Source organism: Astyanax mexicanus, chromosome 15 (assembly GCF_023375975.1).
Source record: "Astyanax mexicanus isolate ESR-SI-001 chromosome 15, AstMex3_surface, whole genome shotgun sequence".
In the NCBI taxonomy this organism is placed as follows: Eukaryota; Metazoa; Chordata; class Actinopteri; order Characiformes; family Acestrorhamphidae; genus Astyanax; species Astyanax mexicanus.
The window spans coordinates 44,577,729-44,597,665 of NC_064422.1; the positions used below are offsets into that span (position 1 = coordinate 44,577,729).

At 37.6% G+C, this 19,937-nt stretch overlaps 1 protein-coding gene across 1 annotated transcript; it reads right to left on the reverse strand.

The window, feature by feature from the left end:
• Positions 1-7,728: 7,728 nt before the first annotated feature.
• Positions 7,729-16,939, reverse strand: LOC125781213 (pepsin A-like). The gene is made up of 9 exons (XM_049464650.1): positions 16,834-16,939; positions 14,745-14,895; positions 12,945-13,062; positions 12,224-12,342; positions 11,595-11,788; positions 10,234-10,350; positions 9,956-10,097; positions 8,815-8,913; positions 7,729-8,012 (listed from the first exon to the last, which is right to left on the reverse strand). The coding sequence occupies exons 1-9, from the start codon at positions 16,887-16,889 to the stop codon at positions 7,875-7,877; spliced, it is 1,134 nt and encodes a 377-aa protein (XP_049320607.1). The 5' UTR covers positions 16,890-16,939; the 3' UTR covers positions 7,729-7,874.
• Between the last annotated feature and the right edge of the window lie 2,998 nt (positions 16,940-19,937).

Below are 19,937 nucleotides of genomic sequence, written 5' to 3' on the forward strand. Positions count from 1 at the left end.
TCTCTCTCTCTAGCTTACTCACTCACTTATCCACACACACACTCAGTCACTCATTTAGTAATGCGCACATGAAAAGCCCCTTACGTAAGAGCCTCCCCCTCCAATCCGCGAGTCCTTGGCTCCACTCTCGCGGGTCAGGTGAGGACAGGCAGGCAGAGGGGAGCGTGAAGCCGGGTGTACAGAGTGAGCCAGTACTGGAACATGGGCCAGTACTGGGACAGGACTGGAGGCTGTAGAAGATCAGACACTTCAGAAAGCTCAGAACTTTTGACAGATTTGGGTGGGAAGTAAAAGGAGAACATGAAGGCCCACAACAGGGCGGAGGGGGCAGTCAGCTTTCAGACTCTCTCAGACTGTCCAGAGTGGTGGACTCAGGCTGTACTCAGAAATAACAAGGGCACCTACTGTACGACATTGGGGCCTGTGCATTCTAGAGGGGATAAGCTAAAAGTATAGTTTAAGAATTTAAGACAGTTTAAAGCTGCAATCCTTAAGATTTCTCTCTTTCAAACTGTAAGCTTTAAGCAATCTGTAGTATAGTAAAGAGGGGAAAACATATTTGAATAAGTGGCAGTAATGTGTTCAGACGTTACCTTAACTCACCTCAACATGCCTTTAGCAATCATTTAGTCCCCCGTGGGCAATGCTAACAATACACACTGTATAGCAAGCAAGACATCTATTTCTTTTACCAGACATGGATATACTTTAGAGTAGACAGATGTAAAATGAAACGAGTTTTGATGGGAGCCATGATGCTCCTGAATGCATCCTATCCAGGAAGGGGGAAAAACACTGCGCACCCACTCTATAACTACATCACATTTAATCCATAAGTAGGAACTTCTTCAACCCTATTCTTTACTGCATCCCCCTTGCATTTACTCTACTGAAAAGGGCTGATTTTAGACATTGTCTAATATGTGTGGGAGATGAGCAGAAGGGCACAAATAGATTGTTGCAAGAACCCAGCTAACAGAAAATGTTATACAACCATTTAGGAATGTTTTGAAAATGTTTTAAGAAGGTGTAAGCTGTAGTGTTACAGAAACCATGTTTCAGGCAAATATGTGACAAAATAATGGTTATTAAAGCATTATTAAAACTTTTCTCACAACGCTAACATTTGAGAACATGTGTTTAAAAACTCCAGAAACATTACTGTGTGTTTGCACCCCTTGAATCCACCAGTGGTCTATAAGATTGTAAGAAAGATTGTAAAATAAGAAGGTAAATGGAAAGGAGAGTGGTCCAGCGGGCTAAGTGATGCCACTATATGATCAGGAGATCACCGGTTCGAATCCTGTTTATGTAGCTTGCCATCGGATACCGGAGCCCTGAAAGAGCACAATTGGTCTTGCTCTCTCTCTCTCGGTGGGTACAGTAGATGGCGCTCTTTCCCCTCATCACTCTTAGGGTGATGTGGATCAGCACAAGGCTGCATCTGTGAGCTAATACATCAGAACCGAGCATTAGTGCTGTGATGCTACTCAGTAATGCTGCATCAGCAGCAGCTCAAAAAAAAAAAAGAGTCTGACTTCACATGTATTGGAGGAGGTGTGTTTTAGCCTTCACCCTCCTGGTGTTGTGACACCACTAGTGATGGGGGAAGTCCTAATGAGTAGGTTGTGTCATACCTATCAAGTCTCCTGTATTTTACCTCTCTTTCCTGCTGTCCTCCTGTATTAGTGTTTTCCTGTAAATTTCCCGTATTACATTTTTGCCTCTCCAAACTGAAATGTCACTAATCTCACGAGACCTAAAACCCAGGCTGCTGCAAGTGGCAATTCTCACGAGGTTAGTGCAGACAGCGGGAACGACTCTGGAACAACAAATCAGAGAGATGGATGGATGCAAAAAAGTGAAAACTTTATGTAAATATCTATAGAAAAGTGTTTTAATTTAGAGAAAACATTATAAGAATTACATATCGTCGCTCTCCAATGAAAAACACTTATCTCCTGTAAGGGGGTTGGGGAGCGGTAGCTCTCCAGCCCAGAAGGTTGTAGAATCCAAGTGCAGAGCAGTAGATCTCGAAGCAGGTAAACCCAAGAAAAAAAGGATAATAATAATAATAATTAATATATAATCGTTAATATATATATTAATAGGATATATATTAATATTATATAATAATATTATATATATATATAATTATTATATAGATTCGCTCTCACGAGCTTCAAAGATCCAGCGCCGAGTGGCTAGTTGGCGTTGCTTATAAGCTGTTGAAAGCAGGTGTTGATAATTAGCCAATTAGCCCTCGGCGCTGGCCTGGCGCGCCCTCTGATGCCCTGGAGGACACTGAGGCCGGGCACCAGCCCTTACATCTCCAAAACAGCAACTTTACAGGAGAGAGATAAAACCTTGTAAACTTTCAGTGAAAGTCAATGTAAAAAGAGTTTATTTTTACGTCATTTTGAAGAGTTTCTATTGGTCCGTTCATCAAGAAATGTTGGTACATTGTAAGGGACAATTTGTCTGTTCAAAACTAAAAATCACCAAAAATGGAGATAAGTGTCTTTCATAGGACAGTGACGATATGTAGGAATGTCCACAGCATTTCAGTGTCAACAAAGGTAGGCCGATCAGATTCTAATAATCTAAACGTAGTTTGTAAGTGGTTCACAGGTGGATATTTTAGATTTCTTGTAAACCTGTCTTAAAATGTAAGGGATCCTGAATCTCGATTGGGCTGGTGGGACAACTCGAAGCAGGACGGCGAAATTTCCCTTATTTTTAAATCCAAAACTTGACAGGTATGGGTTAGGTAATTGGCTGAGTAAAATTGGGGATAAAATGGGATATAAATTAGACATAAAATTATACCAAACAATAATAATAAGGGAAAACAGCACTCTGAGACCTCAGCCTCTGCTGTCATTGTTCTACAGCTGTGACTGTAAATCGTTCTGACCACAAGGAGACCCAGTATGTGGTACAGTGGTTGACGGTGCCCTGTGTTGCCCTCTGCTGAGAGAGATTAGTGCGTTTTCCAGACCAGAGCTTTGGCCTGGAGGAGCCTAGCAGGGCCTAAAGGAGAACGAGAATATGAAGCAGACAGACTGCGGGGGGAGGGGGGTGGATCTGGGGCCGGGTGGCAGAAATAGAGGGTTATACAGGGACGGGCAGGATATACTCTGTGCTCCTGTTATATCATGCCTGCATCCTCTGCCTCTGTGCTCTTACATAATGCAGAACGAGGCTGAAAGAGAGAGAGAGAGAGAGAGAGGGCGAGAGAGAGAGAGGGTGCGAGAGGGAGAAAGAGAGAGAGAGAGAGAGAGAGAGAGGGCGCGAGAGCTGGGCCGGCCCTTTCCCTGCAGCCACAGTGCTAAAGCTCAGTCTGTAATCCGCTTATGGTGGCTGTCATTAGGTTGAGAAAGGCCCTGCATGTACACTCAATGCAAAGCCGTCTAAACGGTCATGGGAATAGAACAGCTTTGGGTTACTTTGTGGACTCTAGTGATGATGGCCCCAAGCTTAAAATGTAGCTAAGTACATGTAAACCATAGCAATCAGTCTGTTACTAGTGCTGTAATTGTGCATTGTGCTCAATAGGCCCTTAAAAAATATAGAAAATCCATTTTTTTCCAAAACCATTCAGTTGTTCAGTATAGTTCAGTACAGTTTGTAATGGAACGTTAAAGTCTGGACAAATCACACACAAATCTCAGGCGCCCTGAAGGCTCAACACGTTGCCATGCAAACAGTCCCTTCTTCTAATGTTGGCTTTTCTATACTGAGTGTGAAAGCCTACTGCAGAGTCTTTTTTTCAGTGCCTGGGCAAACAAACTGTTCAAAGATGTACATGAAAAAGTACACGCATGGTACACTCATGGACTGTGCAGCGTGAGCCCCATCTAGTGGTCTGGTGAAATGAAGCTTTAATGCACGGCTTATGTGAATGGACATGAGAGTGGATGCAAGGTAAGGAAACTTACCAAAAAGCATAGCTTAAATAAGAGACTTTTAAACTAAATAAAACACAAAAACATGCCAAATATCATGAGAGGAACATAGTATAGAAGGGATAGAATGAGATATGATGGATCAGATGCTGATGCTAGGATAGTTAAACAACTAATGGCCAAATAACAAAATCCGAACGATGAACGAAGACTCACTTTTCATGGTAGATAAATGGTGGCTTTAGAAATAAAGGAAAGAATTATTGAACTCTCAAGTAAAGGAGCACAAAGCTGCATTGGTATAACATAGACAATAAGACATAGATTAAGATATAATTAGAATTCTGCCTGCTGACTAACTGTTATTGTTGGTAAATGATGGTTTAAAAAAAGTTCTCATATCTACTACTTAGTTCAGAACAGACAACATAAAAGTACTGTCCTGGGCATATTTTCAGTGTGTTATAAATAGCCAATGGTGGTAACTTGGCCATATATTTGCCAAAATACCTTTTTAGAAATTTAAAAGTGTTTTAAAAACAGTCCAGTGTACCACAGGTTCTACTACATATTCATATCTACTAAATGCCACTGCCAGAACTGCCATTGCCACCACCACCACTGTCATTAGCCATGGTAATTTTGGTATAATTATGAGTGTTTGCTTGAAGAGCATCCTGAGCATCCTGAGCAGCTGCATCACTGCCTGGTTTGGGACCTGCACCGTCTCTGACCGCAAGACCCTCCAGCGTATTGTGAGGACAGCTGAGAGGATCATCGGCGTCTCTCTCCCCTCCATCACGGACATTTACACCACCCGCAGCATCCGCAAAGCAACCAGCATTGTGAATGACCCCACCCATCCCTCACACGAACTGTTCTCCCTCCTGCCTTCGGGAAGAAGGTACAGCAGCATCCGGTCCAGCACGACCAGATTCTGCAACAGCTTCTACCCCCAAGCCATCAGACTCCTCAACTGCAGAGACTGAACTGATGGTTTTTCTGTACATGCACACACACTCTTACCCCACTTACCCCAGAAAATGGAAAGCACTAAAAACCCTACTACCTCACTGGACTCTATTGCACACTGTGTAATAGAGGTAATTACTACCTCACTGGTCTTTTTTGCACACTTTTTGCACACTGCATAATTTGCACACTGTCTTGTTATTTATTATTCTTTGTCTGTATTGTGTTGTATTGTCTGTCTGCACTTTTGTACTGTTGCACTACTGTTCTGTCTACACCGTGTTTATGTGCACCATGGTCCCTGGAGGAACGTTGTTTCGTTTCACTGTGTACTCTGTATATAGCTGAAATGACAATAAAAACCACTTTGACTTTGACTTTGACTTTGAAGAGCAAGTTTCTCTGTTTTCTCAGCATTTTCTCTCCATCTCAGAAGGTCCTAATAGATAGCATTATGTTCATCCTATGTTGCGCTGAACACAGGGGCTTGGTGTTTCATAATATGATTGGTCCAGCCCAGTGTCAGTAAATATAATATCCAATGGGCCACAGACCAGCGTGTTTCAATAGCCAGTGGTTATAGCTTGTTGGTAACACTTTACAATAAGAGTCCCAATTAATTTACAATAATAGTCCTTACAACAGTAATAAACATAGTTAAATGGTTAAGTAATGTATCAACTACTTATTAACTGACACTGGTTAATACATTATTAAACATAACTAAATTGTAATGCTTAACCCTCCTATTATATTTAATTTAACCCATTCAATCTTTAAAGTCTCTAAAAAATGGTTGACCTAGTTGTGATTCAAATTTATTGTAATTTTCATAATTTGATGAAATCAGCACTTACAAATTAAATGTTGTGAATTATTTTTAATATATACATATTTATTTATAATCTTTCTCTAAAAGTCCCTTCACTTCAGGTCCTGATCTACCAACACAACACTTATCAAACTTATATAACACTAATAAAACATTATAATAATGCCAGAACCGCTGATAATTTATTAAATAAATATAAAGTAACTCGCAAATAAACTTTGCAAACATGTAAATATAAATTAAATTATAATAATTTTGTAGACGTTTGAATTGCTGGGATCATATTGATCCAGAGAATAAAGGGTGTTAGTAAATCTGATGATAGTAGGAGGGTTATAAATGTTGTAAATAATACGTAACTGAGAAATTAGTTTAAAAATTTAATAATGTTTAATAAGGTCTTAACTTCTGTTAATTATAATTAGTTAAGACTTTCTGTGGTAAAAACTGTTAATTAATGTACCCTTATTGTAAAGGGTTACCAACTTTTTTTGGGCTTAGTGTATTACACAGGCAGGACCAAATTGAAAGGGGTTGGTGTTAAACAATGTGATTCGCCCAGCCAAGTTCACTATAGACATGGCTGCACTCCAGGGCTGGACTGGTAATCGGGCGTACCGGGCATTTTCCTGGTGGGCCGACAGTCCTCAGGGGCCAACGCTGTTTCTTCCCTTTTTTTCTGAGAGACCGGCCCACAATATAGAGGGGCGCGGCCCATTGGCCCATTTTCAATATAGACAGTGGACTGAACCAATCAGGATATAGGACGAAAGCGGCCCCACCCTATCTCTGCGTGGTCCGCAGTAACTCCCACTATACTTCAGTGTTGAGCGCGTATATTAAAGGAGAGGCAGCACAGAGAAACAGAGGCCGCAGAAAGTAGGTGCGGAGAAATTACGTGCGAAGAAACTGAAAATTCTCACTGTAGATGAAACAAAATGTGTAAAAATCACAGACATGTTTGCTGCTGTAGCCTCCGTGTCCTTTGGGAAGACAGGAGCAGCAGCCAGCGATGCAGGCAAGGGACAGACTGAGCGGGAAACAGATAACACTGGGAGTTTGAGGTGATGGGGTAACGTTAGTAATGGCCATTGATTAGTATAAATATTCATTGGTATTTACATAGCATTACATAGCAAGACTGAGAAGTGCTGGATTAGCAGCAAGTGTCTATGTTTGGCTGCATCATAGCATTTTAGATATTTAGGTTAAAGCTGTGTTGAAAGGCTCCAGTTTGAATTTGTAGCCTCTATGCTGTGGTTCAACATGTTTTAAAAAACACTTAAACAAGTGAAATAACAGATTTTAAAACTGATAAATGATAGGTAAAAGCTTTGCAATTTAAGTATGAGTAAAGTAAGTGTAATATATATATATATATATATATATATATATATATATATATATATATATATATATATATAATTATAAGTAATATTAGCAAAATGTATGCCCACAGTAAATAAGAGAAAAACTGTGTGAAATGATTTTAAGACAGTTCATATAGCAGCCCTGTTTGTAAAAATTAATTGAACTACACAGAGCAGACGAAAATGGTGGAGTTAACAATAAACACTAACATTCTTATATTTAATATGTTGATGATACATTATGCTTCTCTGTACTTAAATTACAAGTCAGTTGTTCTCCGCTAATTATGAGGGGCCGGTCTAAACCAAAAATGCCAGGGCCGATTTTTTGTCCCAGTCCAGCCCTGCTGCACTCGTGCACTGAGAATGCCCCATGCTTGCATCACACTGGCAGCAATCAAGTCCACACATAAACCTTTTCCTCTTTCCAGATTGTAATTTGCAACAAAAAATAGAGCTACACTACCATTTATTGTCTCTATTAAAGCTATATGACACTCAGTAAAAAAGGTAAGTCTTTTAGAATCTTAATATCTGGTAGCATTTCACCAAACATCATCCAGTTCTTATGCGTCCTCCTCAAATTAATTTCACTGCTTATACACTGCTGATGAACCCAGAAAGAGAAAATTAAACACTCACAGTGTGCGCATTAGAGCAAATCATTTTATTACAGTGCTGTAATGTCACTTTATCACTTTATGACTCAGGTCAGAATTAATAATCTCATGCTCTGTTTCTTCAGATTATATCAGGGGTTATTAACATGATCTACAGATTAGATGCGGGTGTTTACACAGACTTGGCCAGACCCACGGAGTTGTTGGCTCTGTTGAAGACGGTGTAGTATTCCCTGATGAACACGTCACCCAGGATCCACAGGCTGGAGCCGCCGTTACCGAAGCCGGTGCGGCAGCCGTAGTAATAAGACTGTAGGAAACAAACAGCAAAGAGTGATAAAGAAAAATACGGTCAGAAAATAAAAATAAGAACTTTTTATTATTATTTATCTCCTAAAGATGCACCACGATTTTCTTTGATTTTATTGATGATCTGGGTTATTTTTGGGAATACCAAGACTTTTGTCCTTTATAACATTTTAAAAAAGGTTACCCAAATTTTTAATACAGTATATAATAGTATTAATACAGTTTTCCAGCTGGATCACTTTTTATTTTCACGTTTGTTGCCTGTCATGCATGTGTCCACCTATTCACAGCAAGATGCATAACAGGGAGGACAATTTATGCAAAAATTTGATATTTTATATTTATAGAAATGTGTTTGAGTTGCAGACATGTTTAATTGTTCATGGTGACTGTTTTAAAGCTACTAAATTTCATATTTTCTAAAATTATTTAAATTAACATGATAAAGGGGTGGGGCAATCTCAAAGTGACAGGATGGACAGAGAAATCCTGGACACGTTTAAATAGCTTGTATTTTTAGTTCTGATACGTCAGCTCACAGACGCAGCCTTGTGCTGATCCACATCACCCTAGGAGTGATGAGGGGAAAGAGCGCCATCTACTGTACTGTACCCACCCAGAGAGAGAGCAAGGCCAATTGTGCTCTCTCGGGGCTCTGGTTGATGGCAAGCTGCATGACCAGGATTTGGAGCAGCGATCTCCCGATCATAGTGGCAGCTCTTAAGACTGCTAGATCACTTTGAGCCGGCCGTTATATTGATATGATAAAGGTATATATGGTGGGGTAACAGGGTGGTGCTCACCTGGGTGGTGTACGCTGAGGCAGGCAGAGTGAAGGAATGGCCGTTGATGTTAAAGCTCACGACTGGCATGCTGGCAATGTTATTGCAGTTCACCACAGCCTGAAAGAAGACAAAACGGCAATTAGTCGGTTAAATCTAGGTTATAATTTTATCATATATGTTAATTTATTAAGCATCTGCATGGACATTATTAGTACAACATTTCTTTAAAACAGAATGGAGGCCTTGTTTAGTTATGTTCAGGTAGATCCTGGCCACTTAATGTCTTCTAAAAGGCCCATTAGAACGTTACTGACTAAAGCTTAATTCAGATTTAATTTAATATTTAATAAGACAGTTTTCCAGGCAGGGATTAAGCCTAGTTTTTGACTACACAGCATTTTAAATGGAGATTATTAATTGAAAGTAAATCAAAACATTTTACAACAGAATGAATCCCTGTCTGGGAAACTTACCCAATAAGTTAATAATAATAAATAATAATAATTTGTATTTGTTATAACCCCCTCCCCACCAAAAAATGTCCAAAAAGCCCCCAATGTTTTCCTAATGTCATATTATATTATGTATTGTTTAGTTTTGGAAATTTTGGAAAAATAAAGTGGCTACAATTGGCTCTTTAAGCAATGCCAGAGAAAAAAAAATTGGTTCCATAATGGTTCCAAATTGGTCACTTTTACAAAACATATGTCTGAGGAGCGTTAAGTATCTTTAAATAGAGCAAAGAAATGTAACTTAATCTCATAGAAAATTATAACTATATAATATATATAATTATAACTTTGCAACATATACAGATTCTAAAAACTACTGACAGCATTTTTCCTAAATTCAAAATTAAAAAAATCATTTTGAGCATTTATTTGCAAGATGCAGTGCTTTTAGACCTCAAATAATGCAAAACAAAACACGAAAACCAAACAAGAAATCGATATTTGGTACTCTCCACTAGTCTTTCACACTGCTTTTGGGTGACCACCACAGAGCAGCTATTATTATTATTATTATTTTGGTGGTGGGTGGTTATTCTCAGCACTGCAGTGCTGGTACAGTGAGTGGATTAAACAGTGCAGCAGTGCTGCTGGAGTTTTTAAACACTGTTTTCGCACTAATATTTAGTGTTTATAGCTGTTTTACTCACATCTCCATTGTTGGTTGTGGCGCCAACATAGTAGTTGAGGCTGGCAATGTCACTGTTGGGACCAACAATCAGGGAGGTGCCAGTGTCCACAATAGCCTGGCAACCACCATTGCAGGCAACCACCTGTCCGTTGATGGTGACACTGGGAAAAAAACAGATCAGTCACCAAAATCAGATTCACCAGAAATCAATGAAATTAGATATTTTAGGAATTTTTGGTTTGGGACTTTACTTTAGTTTGGGAGAACGTACTGTAGTTAGTGAGGTACCATCTTTACCTGGTCATGGTGATCTGCCAGTAGGTCTCAGATGACAAAGGGATCCAGACCAGAGAGCCGGTGTAGTGGTTGGGGTTGTAGCCACCGAAAATAACCTCACTTCCGGCCTGAGATTTGCTGTGAACAGAGCAAAGAAAAGCAATGACAAATACTGAAGGTCATATTTAAAGCCACAATCTATGAGTTCTAGGAATTCATAAAAAATATTTCTTAAAAATTATGTTGTTAAACCTTCTTATAATGTTCTCTCTTAGCTGGGAAGGTCATGTATTTAGACATTAGTTGCTATCAAGCAAAAACAAGTCTCAAAAATTGCAATTTGACAGTAGATCGATTTGTACTTTTACTGTAAGTTTCTGCTTTTTAAATTTTAGTAGAAGCCACTTTGCAGCATTTCTAATTTTAACTCCACCAGATTCACATGATTTGAACATTAACATAGTTAAGGTATATACAGTAATTCGCTATAGAAAATATGTAAATGTAATAATGGATGAAATTATTTAAAATGTGCAATATGCATTTACATGCATGTATAATTCTGCAATAACATGTTAAGAATTGTGTCTCTCTAGATGATATATACTTATACACACTTAAAAAATCCACAATGCATCATTTGACCGGGGATGTGCAAACTTCTTAAAAATAGCTTTTACTTTACAGAAGAAAGAGAAAAATATATCAATATTTTCAGTGGACGTCAACATGGAAGTTTTGATTCTAGGTCATTTTGGAGCATTTCTATTGGTCTATTTATCAATAAATATTGACTCCACCACTTTCACATGATGCCAAAGACGAAAAACAACAACTAAATGGACATACAAGGAACAGTACTTACAAGAATGGCTTTATTGGAAATTATGAAAATGTAATATTTTGGAGGACATGTATGAAATAATGTAAAATGTGCAATGTGCAATTACATGTGTGTGTAATTCTGCATTAACATGTTTAGAATTGTGCCTCTGTAGATAATATCCACACATGGGTGTGGTAGTGGGGGGAAAAGTGGACCTGACTAACCAGAGCCCGAGTAGGGAAAGGGACCTATGAAAATCCTGTTTTTGTACTGGCATGGATAGGGGCCCACTGACATTGAGAGGGGCCAGAATTTGCTGCTACGTCCCTGTATCCACTACTACATTTCTATTGGTTTGTTCATAAATATAATTTTGACTTCACCAGAAAAAAACAGCAAAAAATGGACACGCAAAGTGATAACTGCCATTGAATATTATGTATATTTAACATATTGGCAGACAAATGGTTGAAATAATGTAAAATTTGCAATGTGCAATTACATGTGTGTGTGTATTACTGTGTTAGGGGTGTCCAAACCAAACGTTTTTTTTTACCTGCTGAGGTAGACAGAGAAGTAGTCCGCCACCAGACCCTGCTGCACCATGTTGTCGAAGACGGGCTGTGCGTTGGAAGCAGCCAGGCGGGGGTAGGCCAGACCCAGGATACCGTCAGCCTTCATGTGAGCCATAAATGGAGCCTCGGTCTGACTCAGTCCGAAGATCTGATGAGGAACCTGAATACCACCAACCTGTAGAGAGAAGAGCGAGAACATGCCACCAGATTAGACCTGAATAAAGTCCAAAGGACTTCAGCCTGCTGCCATCAGGGAGGAGACTGCGGAGTCTCGGGCAAGGACCAGCAGACTGCGAGACAGCCCCATCCATCAGGCTGTGAGGATGCTGAACTCTCTTCCTGCTCTACCCCCCATCCCAATCCTGCCCCAAGCACACACTCACTCAGCATCCTGACCCCCCACCCCCCCACCAATACAGTACTGAAACTCTGCACTACAATACACACAGTACTGGACCCTTTCCAACGGACTTGCACTACACACCCAATACCTGCACTACTGATATACTTGCACTGTCAAACTCTACTCACACTTTTGCCTCCAATACAGCATCAATAGAAAGAAGTTGTACCGAATTAACTGTAAAATAAAGGAGCTAGAGACTCTCACCGAAACAGTATCGTATCCCAGGAAGCCAGTCATGCTGCCAGTGCCGTACTGGATGGAGAGTGGCTGGTTATTGCTCTGGTAGGTGCTGGAGAGTGAAGGGTTGAACTTGTGGTGGCTGGCTGTAATGTGTAGAAAAGAAAAGGTAAAATCCTGCATCAGAAAACTTACAATAAACCCAAAAAGCCCAATATTCGAATAGTAGACTTTGAAACTCAACAGTTTTCATAGGATTTAGGCTTTTGTTTGAGGCTAAAGTTAAGGTTAGAATTAGTTCTAGGTGGTCCAAGTTTGAGGTAAATAAATGTGAATATAAAATTTAATTGATTACAGTATTATTAGATATTCTAAACTCAATGTCACTCATCTATCTGCTCAAACCGTCCTTTATTCCACACCAAATTCCTCTTATAAAAACCTATTCATTGGGTAAATCCTTGAATTTTTTTAAGATACACTCACTGAATCTGCACTGAACTGCATCTTTTCACTATTTCACTTTTCAGCTGAAAACCATTCTCCTGTTCCCTCGCTCTTCTTCACCCTTCTTCTCTACAGTAACACCAACATCATCGTGACTGATGGTACCTTTGTGTCTTGTCGTCATTGTTCAAGTTTCAAGGTTTTTAGAAGTTTCTTAAACTTTTTTTTCTGGTTTCTGTTTGAGTTGTTTGAGTTGGATACAGCAGAAAGGAGTGATGATGTATGGAGGAGTGATACGTACTGCAGGCTGTGCTGCCGCAGTAGATAGAGGGCACCCAGAGGTTGGACGAGCCGGTGTCGAAGATCACCACGAAGGATTGAGGAGGAGTCCCGATGGAGATCACACCATAGTAAGACATCTGTAGAGAGAAAACAAGTTTTTATTATTATTCACCATAACCATCGACTCAGTCTCAATCTCCTCGTCCCTCACTATCTTTAATAAACTCCTGAAGACAGAGCTCTTCAAAGAGCACTTACTCTCCTAAAACCTCTAACTAACTACCTTCTACTACCAGATCAGGAGAATCTCTCACTATCTTTAATAAACTCCTGAAGACTGAGCTCTTCAAAGAGCACTTACTCTCCTAAAACCTCTAACTAACTACCTTCTACTACCAGATCAGGAGAATCTCTCACTATCTTTAATAAACTCCTGAAGACTGAGCTCTTCAAAGAGCACCTACTCTCCTAACACCTCTAACTAACTACCTTCTACTACCAGATCAGGAGAATCTCTCACTATCTTTAATAAACTCCTGAAGACTGAGCTCTTCAAAGAGCACTTACTCTCCTAACACCTCTAACTAACTACCTTCTACTACCAGATCAGGAGAATCTCTCACTATCTTTAATAAACTCCTGAAGACTGAGCTCTTCAAAGAGCACTTACTCTCCCAACACCTCTAACAAACTAATTACTGTATTTTTAGCACTAAAAGGTGCACTTAAAATCCTTTAATTTTCCCCAAAAATTGCCAGTGTGCCTTATAATCCGAGGCGTCTTATATATGAATTCTACCAGTCAGGTATTAAGGATCAGTAAAGCCACTCCACTAAAGTACTGAGTTATACAGCACTGAGACTGGAGCAGCACTAGCATTAGCCGCTAAGTGCTAGCTCTTTTGCCATTTATAGGTGAGTTTTATTGGTCTGTAGCCTGCTGCCAAACACAGCTGGCGCTGTTGGAGCAGCATAAGCATTAGCCACTAACCACGCTAAGCGCTAGCTCTTTTGCAGCTCAAAGGCAAGTATTATCGGCTTGTAGCCTGCTGCTAACCCCAACTAGCACTGCTGGAACAGCATTAGCATCAGCCACTAACCACGCTAAGTGCTAGCTCTTTTGCCATTCAGAAGTGAGTATTATCGCTTTGTAGCCTGCTGCTAACCCCAGCTGGCACTGCTGGAGCAGCATTAGCATTAATGTTAAGTGTTTTTTAAGAATTACAGTTTTGTTCGCTTAGCTTAGCTTTACTTAACTTAGTTTAATGCTCCCCCACTCCAAAGCGATGAGACCTGCTGAATTAGAAGGTAAACATGGCGACACCCCTGTTCCTTACTAGTGTTGCATAATGCGCCTTATCATCCGGTGCACCCTATAGTGCGAAAAATACGGTACTTCTAATACAGTACTTCTCCTCTATCCCACTATTTTCATTTGGCCTCCTTTGGTCCCTGTCTAAAATGTTTTACCTTGAACTTCTATACTCTCTTTTGCTAAATGTACATCATTATTGTAAGTCGCTTTGGAAAAAGTGACACTGTAAAGCTCCCAATTCCTAAACGCCAACATTTTTAACAGAATTTAAACCCAATGTATCCTCGATAATAGGGCATATTCTCATATGGAGAAGAGATATATGACAATTTATTTCTAAAATACATTTAAAATGTATGGAAATGGGCAAACATACATATTTAGCTTGTTGTCAATTTGACATCAAAGTGTTTAAACCCATGTGAAGAGAGTTAAGGGTATATAGTACTGAAAAAAATGAAAAATTGGACAATTTATCCAGTTGATTGTGAAACAGCTGCTTACGTCAGCGTCGTTGGTCATGGACTCGTATCCGACAGCGTAGTTCTGGGTGAACTTGGCCATGGGGTTGTAGGGGTACAACTTCCTGTATTGCTCCCACATACCCTTCTCCTCCAGAGACTCACGGGCGCTCTTCCCCTTTATCAGAGGAACCCTGCAATATATTGAAGTGCAATATATGTGTATCTACAGTAATGTAATGTAAAAATATTGCTTTGTCAGTTATTTGTGAATGTACTGTACCAGACCAATCAACAAATCTGACCTAAATAATATTTTTGCAAACAAAATTTTAAAACCTGTCCCATCTTACATCTGTTTAACCCCTTAAAACCCCAGCATTTTTCTCTTTAAGCATTACATATAAAGGCTCAATGTTTGACAAGAAACCTTACTGAAATTCTTAATTGTATTTGTAATAAAAATGAAAAATATAGCAGTAAATCTGCAACTGTCAAAATGTAATGAATAAAAATCCTAAAATTGGCACTTTACGGAACGTTTCACATTTAAAAATTAATATTTTCCTAAATACAAATTAATAATTTCATTGTCCTCCAAACCTTACATTTCTTTATGGTTTTCTAGTGTCTATTTTCAATCATGCAGAATTTGTGGCTGATTCCTCTTAAAATTGAACTTATACAATACAGCTTCTTCAAGTGTTTTTTAGGAGTCTCCAAAGCTCTCAAACTTTTTAGAATGTAAATAACTTTATAATTTTTATAATTTTTAAAGGGTTTGTATCACCTAAGGGGTAAAAAAGTGTTGAAATATCTATACACAGTACCAGTTAAGGTTTTTTCTATGTTATAAATACATAGTAAAGTGATTTAGACTATAAAAGAACACATAAGGAATCATGTAGTAACTTAAAAGTGTTAAACAAACCAAAATACTTAAAACAAAATAGTATTTAGGTGCTCTTATCTGGGGAGCTGTTAACTTGTGGCTTCTGAGGCTGGTTTAGTTTCCTGGGGTGGTCCTGATGAGTGCCATTTTCATCATCATAACATTTTTGATGGTATGTTTTGCAAATTTACTTAAGGATACTTACTTATAAAAAAAATAAAATGAACTTTTTTCTTTATTTAGTTGAGTAGTTCTTGCTTCTCATAATCTGGATTCGAACATTACTCAAATATTCACTATTCACTGTATACCTGTAACTCTACCTCTTCACTACTTTACTTTAACTGATGCTCTCAAACACTTTATTAAGAGGCAAGACATTCAAGTAATTAACTCTTGATGAGTTCAGCACAGCTGTTAACTGAAAGCCTGAATTCCAGGAGACTCTACCTCATAAAACTGACTGAGAAAATCCAGCAGAAGATGTGCAAAACTGATCATCTAAGCAAGTTGTTAAATGAGAGATGTTTTTCCTTTTAATTGACTTTAGTATAAAACTACAATACATTTTAAAATAATGAAAAAACACAGGATTTAAGGTGTTTCCAAACTTTTGCAAACTGGTACTTTTCAAAGCAGGGAAAGTTCTGATAAATATAAGAGATCAGTTAAAAAATTATGAGTTTCTTTGATTGTTACCAAATTGAAAATCTCTGGAATATAATCAAGAGGAAGATGGATGATCACAAACCATCAAACCACCAAACTGAACTGCTTGAACTTTTGCACCAGGAGTAAAGCAGCATAAAGTTATCCAAAAGCAGTGTGTAAGACTGGTGGAGGAGAACATGATGCCAAGATGCATGAAAACAACTGTGATTAAAAACCAGGGTTATTCCACCAAATATTTGAAGATTTCTGAACTCTTAAAACTTTATGAATATGAACTTGTTTTCTTTGCATTATTTGAGGTCTGAAAGCTCTGCATCTTTTTTTTGTTTGTTATTTCAGCCATTTCTCATTTTCTGTAAATAAATGCTCTAAATGACGATATTTTATTTGAAATTTGGGAGAAATGTTGCTGTAGTTTATAGAATAAAACAAACAACAATGTTCATTTTACTCAAACATAAACCTATAAATAGCAAAATCAGAGAAACTGATTCAGAAACTGAAGTGATCTCTTCATTTTTTTTCAGAGCTACTGTATATAAGGCAGAATGGTGAAGGATGGTGTTACCTGACGCTGCACTCGGAGAGCGCCAGCACGGCGCACAGGACCACGGCCCACTTCATCACGGCTGCTTCACTCTGATCTGTAGACTGAACCCAAGGGCTGAGGAACCTGCCGAGGGTCCGGTGCCTTATATACACCTGAGCGTCCACCTTCCCGCCTGATAAAGACCAGGTGAGGGCAGTTCCTAACCTGATAAGCGATAAGGCTGGAATAAGTGTAAATAGTAAATTCTGATGTCCTCTAGACAGTGTCAATAGGACTTGGAACATACAGTCTTATTCAGAATCTAAGATTAGTAGCAATTCACTATGTGGAAATACGTGGAAATACGTGCAGGATATGAGGCCAGATCTGTTGGGTACGTGCAGACAGATATCGCATTCTGCTGTACAGAACGTCTGTATTTGGTATTATTTATTATTTAGTCATGAAGGAAATAGAGATATTGAGTTTTGTTACAAAGATTCCTTTGTGCTTTGAAGAACTACGTATAAATTACCCCAAAATCGTACCTTGTCTTCTCAGAAATGTATTATACATGAATGCGTCTACACACCAGCAAATCTATATACACTCTAAAAAACAGAGGTACGATATGAGTACTTTTTTGTACTCAGAGGTACACTCTTCATAATTGTACCCTCCAAGGTACAATATTGGTCTTTACAGGGTCAGGTTTGTTCCCTCTGAAGTACAAAGTAATTTTTAACAGCAATAAGTACAAATTTGTACCATTTAACCTGCAGCCAAAAGGTACATTCAGTATTCTGTATCACTGTACTAATTAACAATATATATTTTAATTGCACATTTTTTATTTGAAAGCCAGTCAATTTTGCATCATCAAGTTTTTGAGCCATATTTAGTTGATGATAATGTTTATAATCTTTATAATCTTTACTGGCACAAAAACCATGGGTACAAAAAAGGGCTTTCACTGAAAGGTACTTTTTTGTACCTCAATATAAGGTACAGCCCCAGCGACAAGCTTTGTACTCTTTTAAGTACAAATCTGTACTTACTTTTCTTAGAGTGTACTAGTGCATCGCATAAAATTAGAATATCATTGAAAATTCAGTTAAACATACTTTGGATAAATCATATTAAAAAAGAAATAGTTATCTGACTCATTTAAACTGAGCACGTCAAGGAATCTTCCCAAATGTTGTTTAACAACAGTTTATTAATTGTACACAATTAGGGAACAAAGTCTATCTGTCTATTCTTTTTCTTACATTTCACTTTATAAACAGTGAGAAATGTATACCCTTTAAAAATCCCTTTTTGTATACCATTTTTGGTAAAGGCAATTGTTCTATAGATCAATGAAACTTATAAATGCATAAGGGTTTTTGTCTGATTAAATTGAACAAAATGAATTCAACGTGATATATATATATATATATATACATATATATATATATATATATATAGCTGTATTACACACAGAGTGATATATTTTAAGCCTATATTTCTTTTATTGTTGATGATTATGAAGCTTACAGCCAATGAAAACCCAAAAATCAGTCTCTTAGAAAATTAGAATATTATATTATAAGACCCATTGGTAGTTTTGATACGCAGTGTGGGCAGTGTGCCAAGTCCTGCTGGAAAATGAAATACGCACAAAGATCTCCATAAAAGTTGTCAGCAGCAGAGGGAAGCTGTAAGATATGAAGTGCTGTAAGATTTTGTGGGAAAACAAAAAACTGCACTGACTTTAGACTTGATAATAAAACACAGTGGATCAACACCAGCAGATTACATGTCTCTCATTGCTGAAAACGTTTATAGAGATGTGGATTTCATTTTCCAGCAGGACTTGGCACACTGCCCACACTGACAAAAGTACCAATTGGTCTTGTATAATATTCTAAATTTCTAAGACACTGATTTTTGGGTTTTCATTGGCTGTAAGCTTCATAATCATCAACAATAAAAGAAATAAATGCTTAAAATGTATCACTCTGTGTGTAATATATATATATATATTAGTATATATATTAGTACTATATATATATTATATAAGTTTCACATTTTGACCTGAATTACTGAAATAAAGTAACTTTTCAATGATATTCTTTAATTAAAATTTTTTGAGATTCACTAATACGGTTAGCTCCTTCAAAATTCAGAGACTATCGCTTTAATTTAAATCCCATTTTAATGTATACATACAACTAGTTTATTTTAGTTTTAATAAATAAATTCCAATTTTACAAATATTTAGGATTGATTTAAGTTTAATATACTTTTAATAAAATGCTTTATTGGTGTGAAATATTGCTAATATTTAAGTTTACGACTTTAAATGAACTTGTAACTTGCAACTTGGTGACTTGTTCTTATTTCTGGGTTCTTCAACTGTTTTGAGACTGTAGTTTTGAACAAAAGAACCCTAAAAAATGCCTCAAGGTAACTTTAAACTTTTTCTTGTTTACTTTAAAAAGCCTTTGTTATACTTTATTGAAGTCATGATGAAACCTATTTCCTTATTTTTCTTGATTTTCATGTTTTGACATTATTTGAATCTGTTGTTTGTACTTTATACTGTGGCAAAATTTCTAAAAATTTCTAAAAATGATAAAAATGCTGCAATCATTTAATTCAAGAAAACTTTTTATTAAAACAGTGTGTAAAAGAAAACAAAGAAAATACAAAAATAAACACTTTGGAGCAATCATTTTACAAAAAAAAAAAAAAAAGAGTTATCTGACTCATTTGATCTGAGTGCGTCAACGAATCTTCCCAAAAGTGTTTTAACTACAATTTAATAACTGTAGAAAATCAGGTAATAAAGTACAGTATATCTGTCTGTTCTTTTTATTACATTCCACATTATATACAGTAAGTAATATATTCCCTTAAAGAAATCTTCTTTAAAGTTTTTTTTTTGGTAAAGGCAATTGTTCTATAGACCCATTAAACTCATAGAAACATTTTTGTCTGATTAAATGAATCTTCAAATCTTCAAAAATGTTCACCTAAAATATAGTTTGGCTATTATTACATTGGAATTATTAATAAGTGAAAGACTTAAAAAAAAGGTAGGAGTGTGGAGAGGAGTGGAGGACAGTGAGAGATTAAACACAGTGTTTAAAACCTCC

Excerpts from the sequence above, each read along its gene's own strand:
- LOC125781213 (XM_049464650.1), bottom strand. The coding sequence starts at position 16,889 with ATGAAGTGGGCCGTGGTCCTGTGCGCCGTGCTGGCGCTCTCCGAGTGC. Across the intron at positions 12,343-12,944 it reads CTGCGGCAGCACAGCCTGCA|CCAGCCACCACAAGTTCAAC; the intron begins GTACGTATCACT and ends TACACATTACAG. Across the intron at positions 8,914-9,955 it reads CCACAACCAACAATGGAGAT|GCTGTGGTGAACTGCAATAA; the intron begins GTGAGTAAAACA and ends GTCTTCTTTCAG.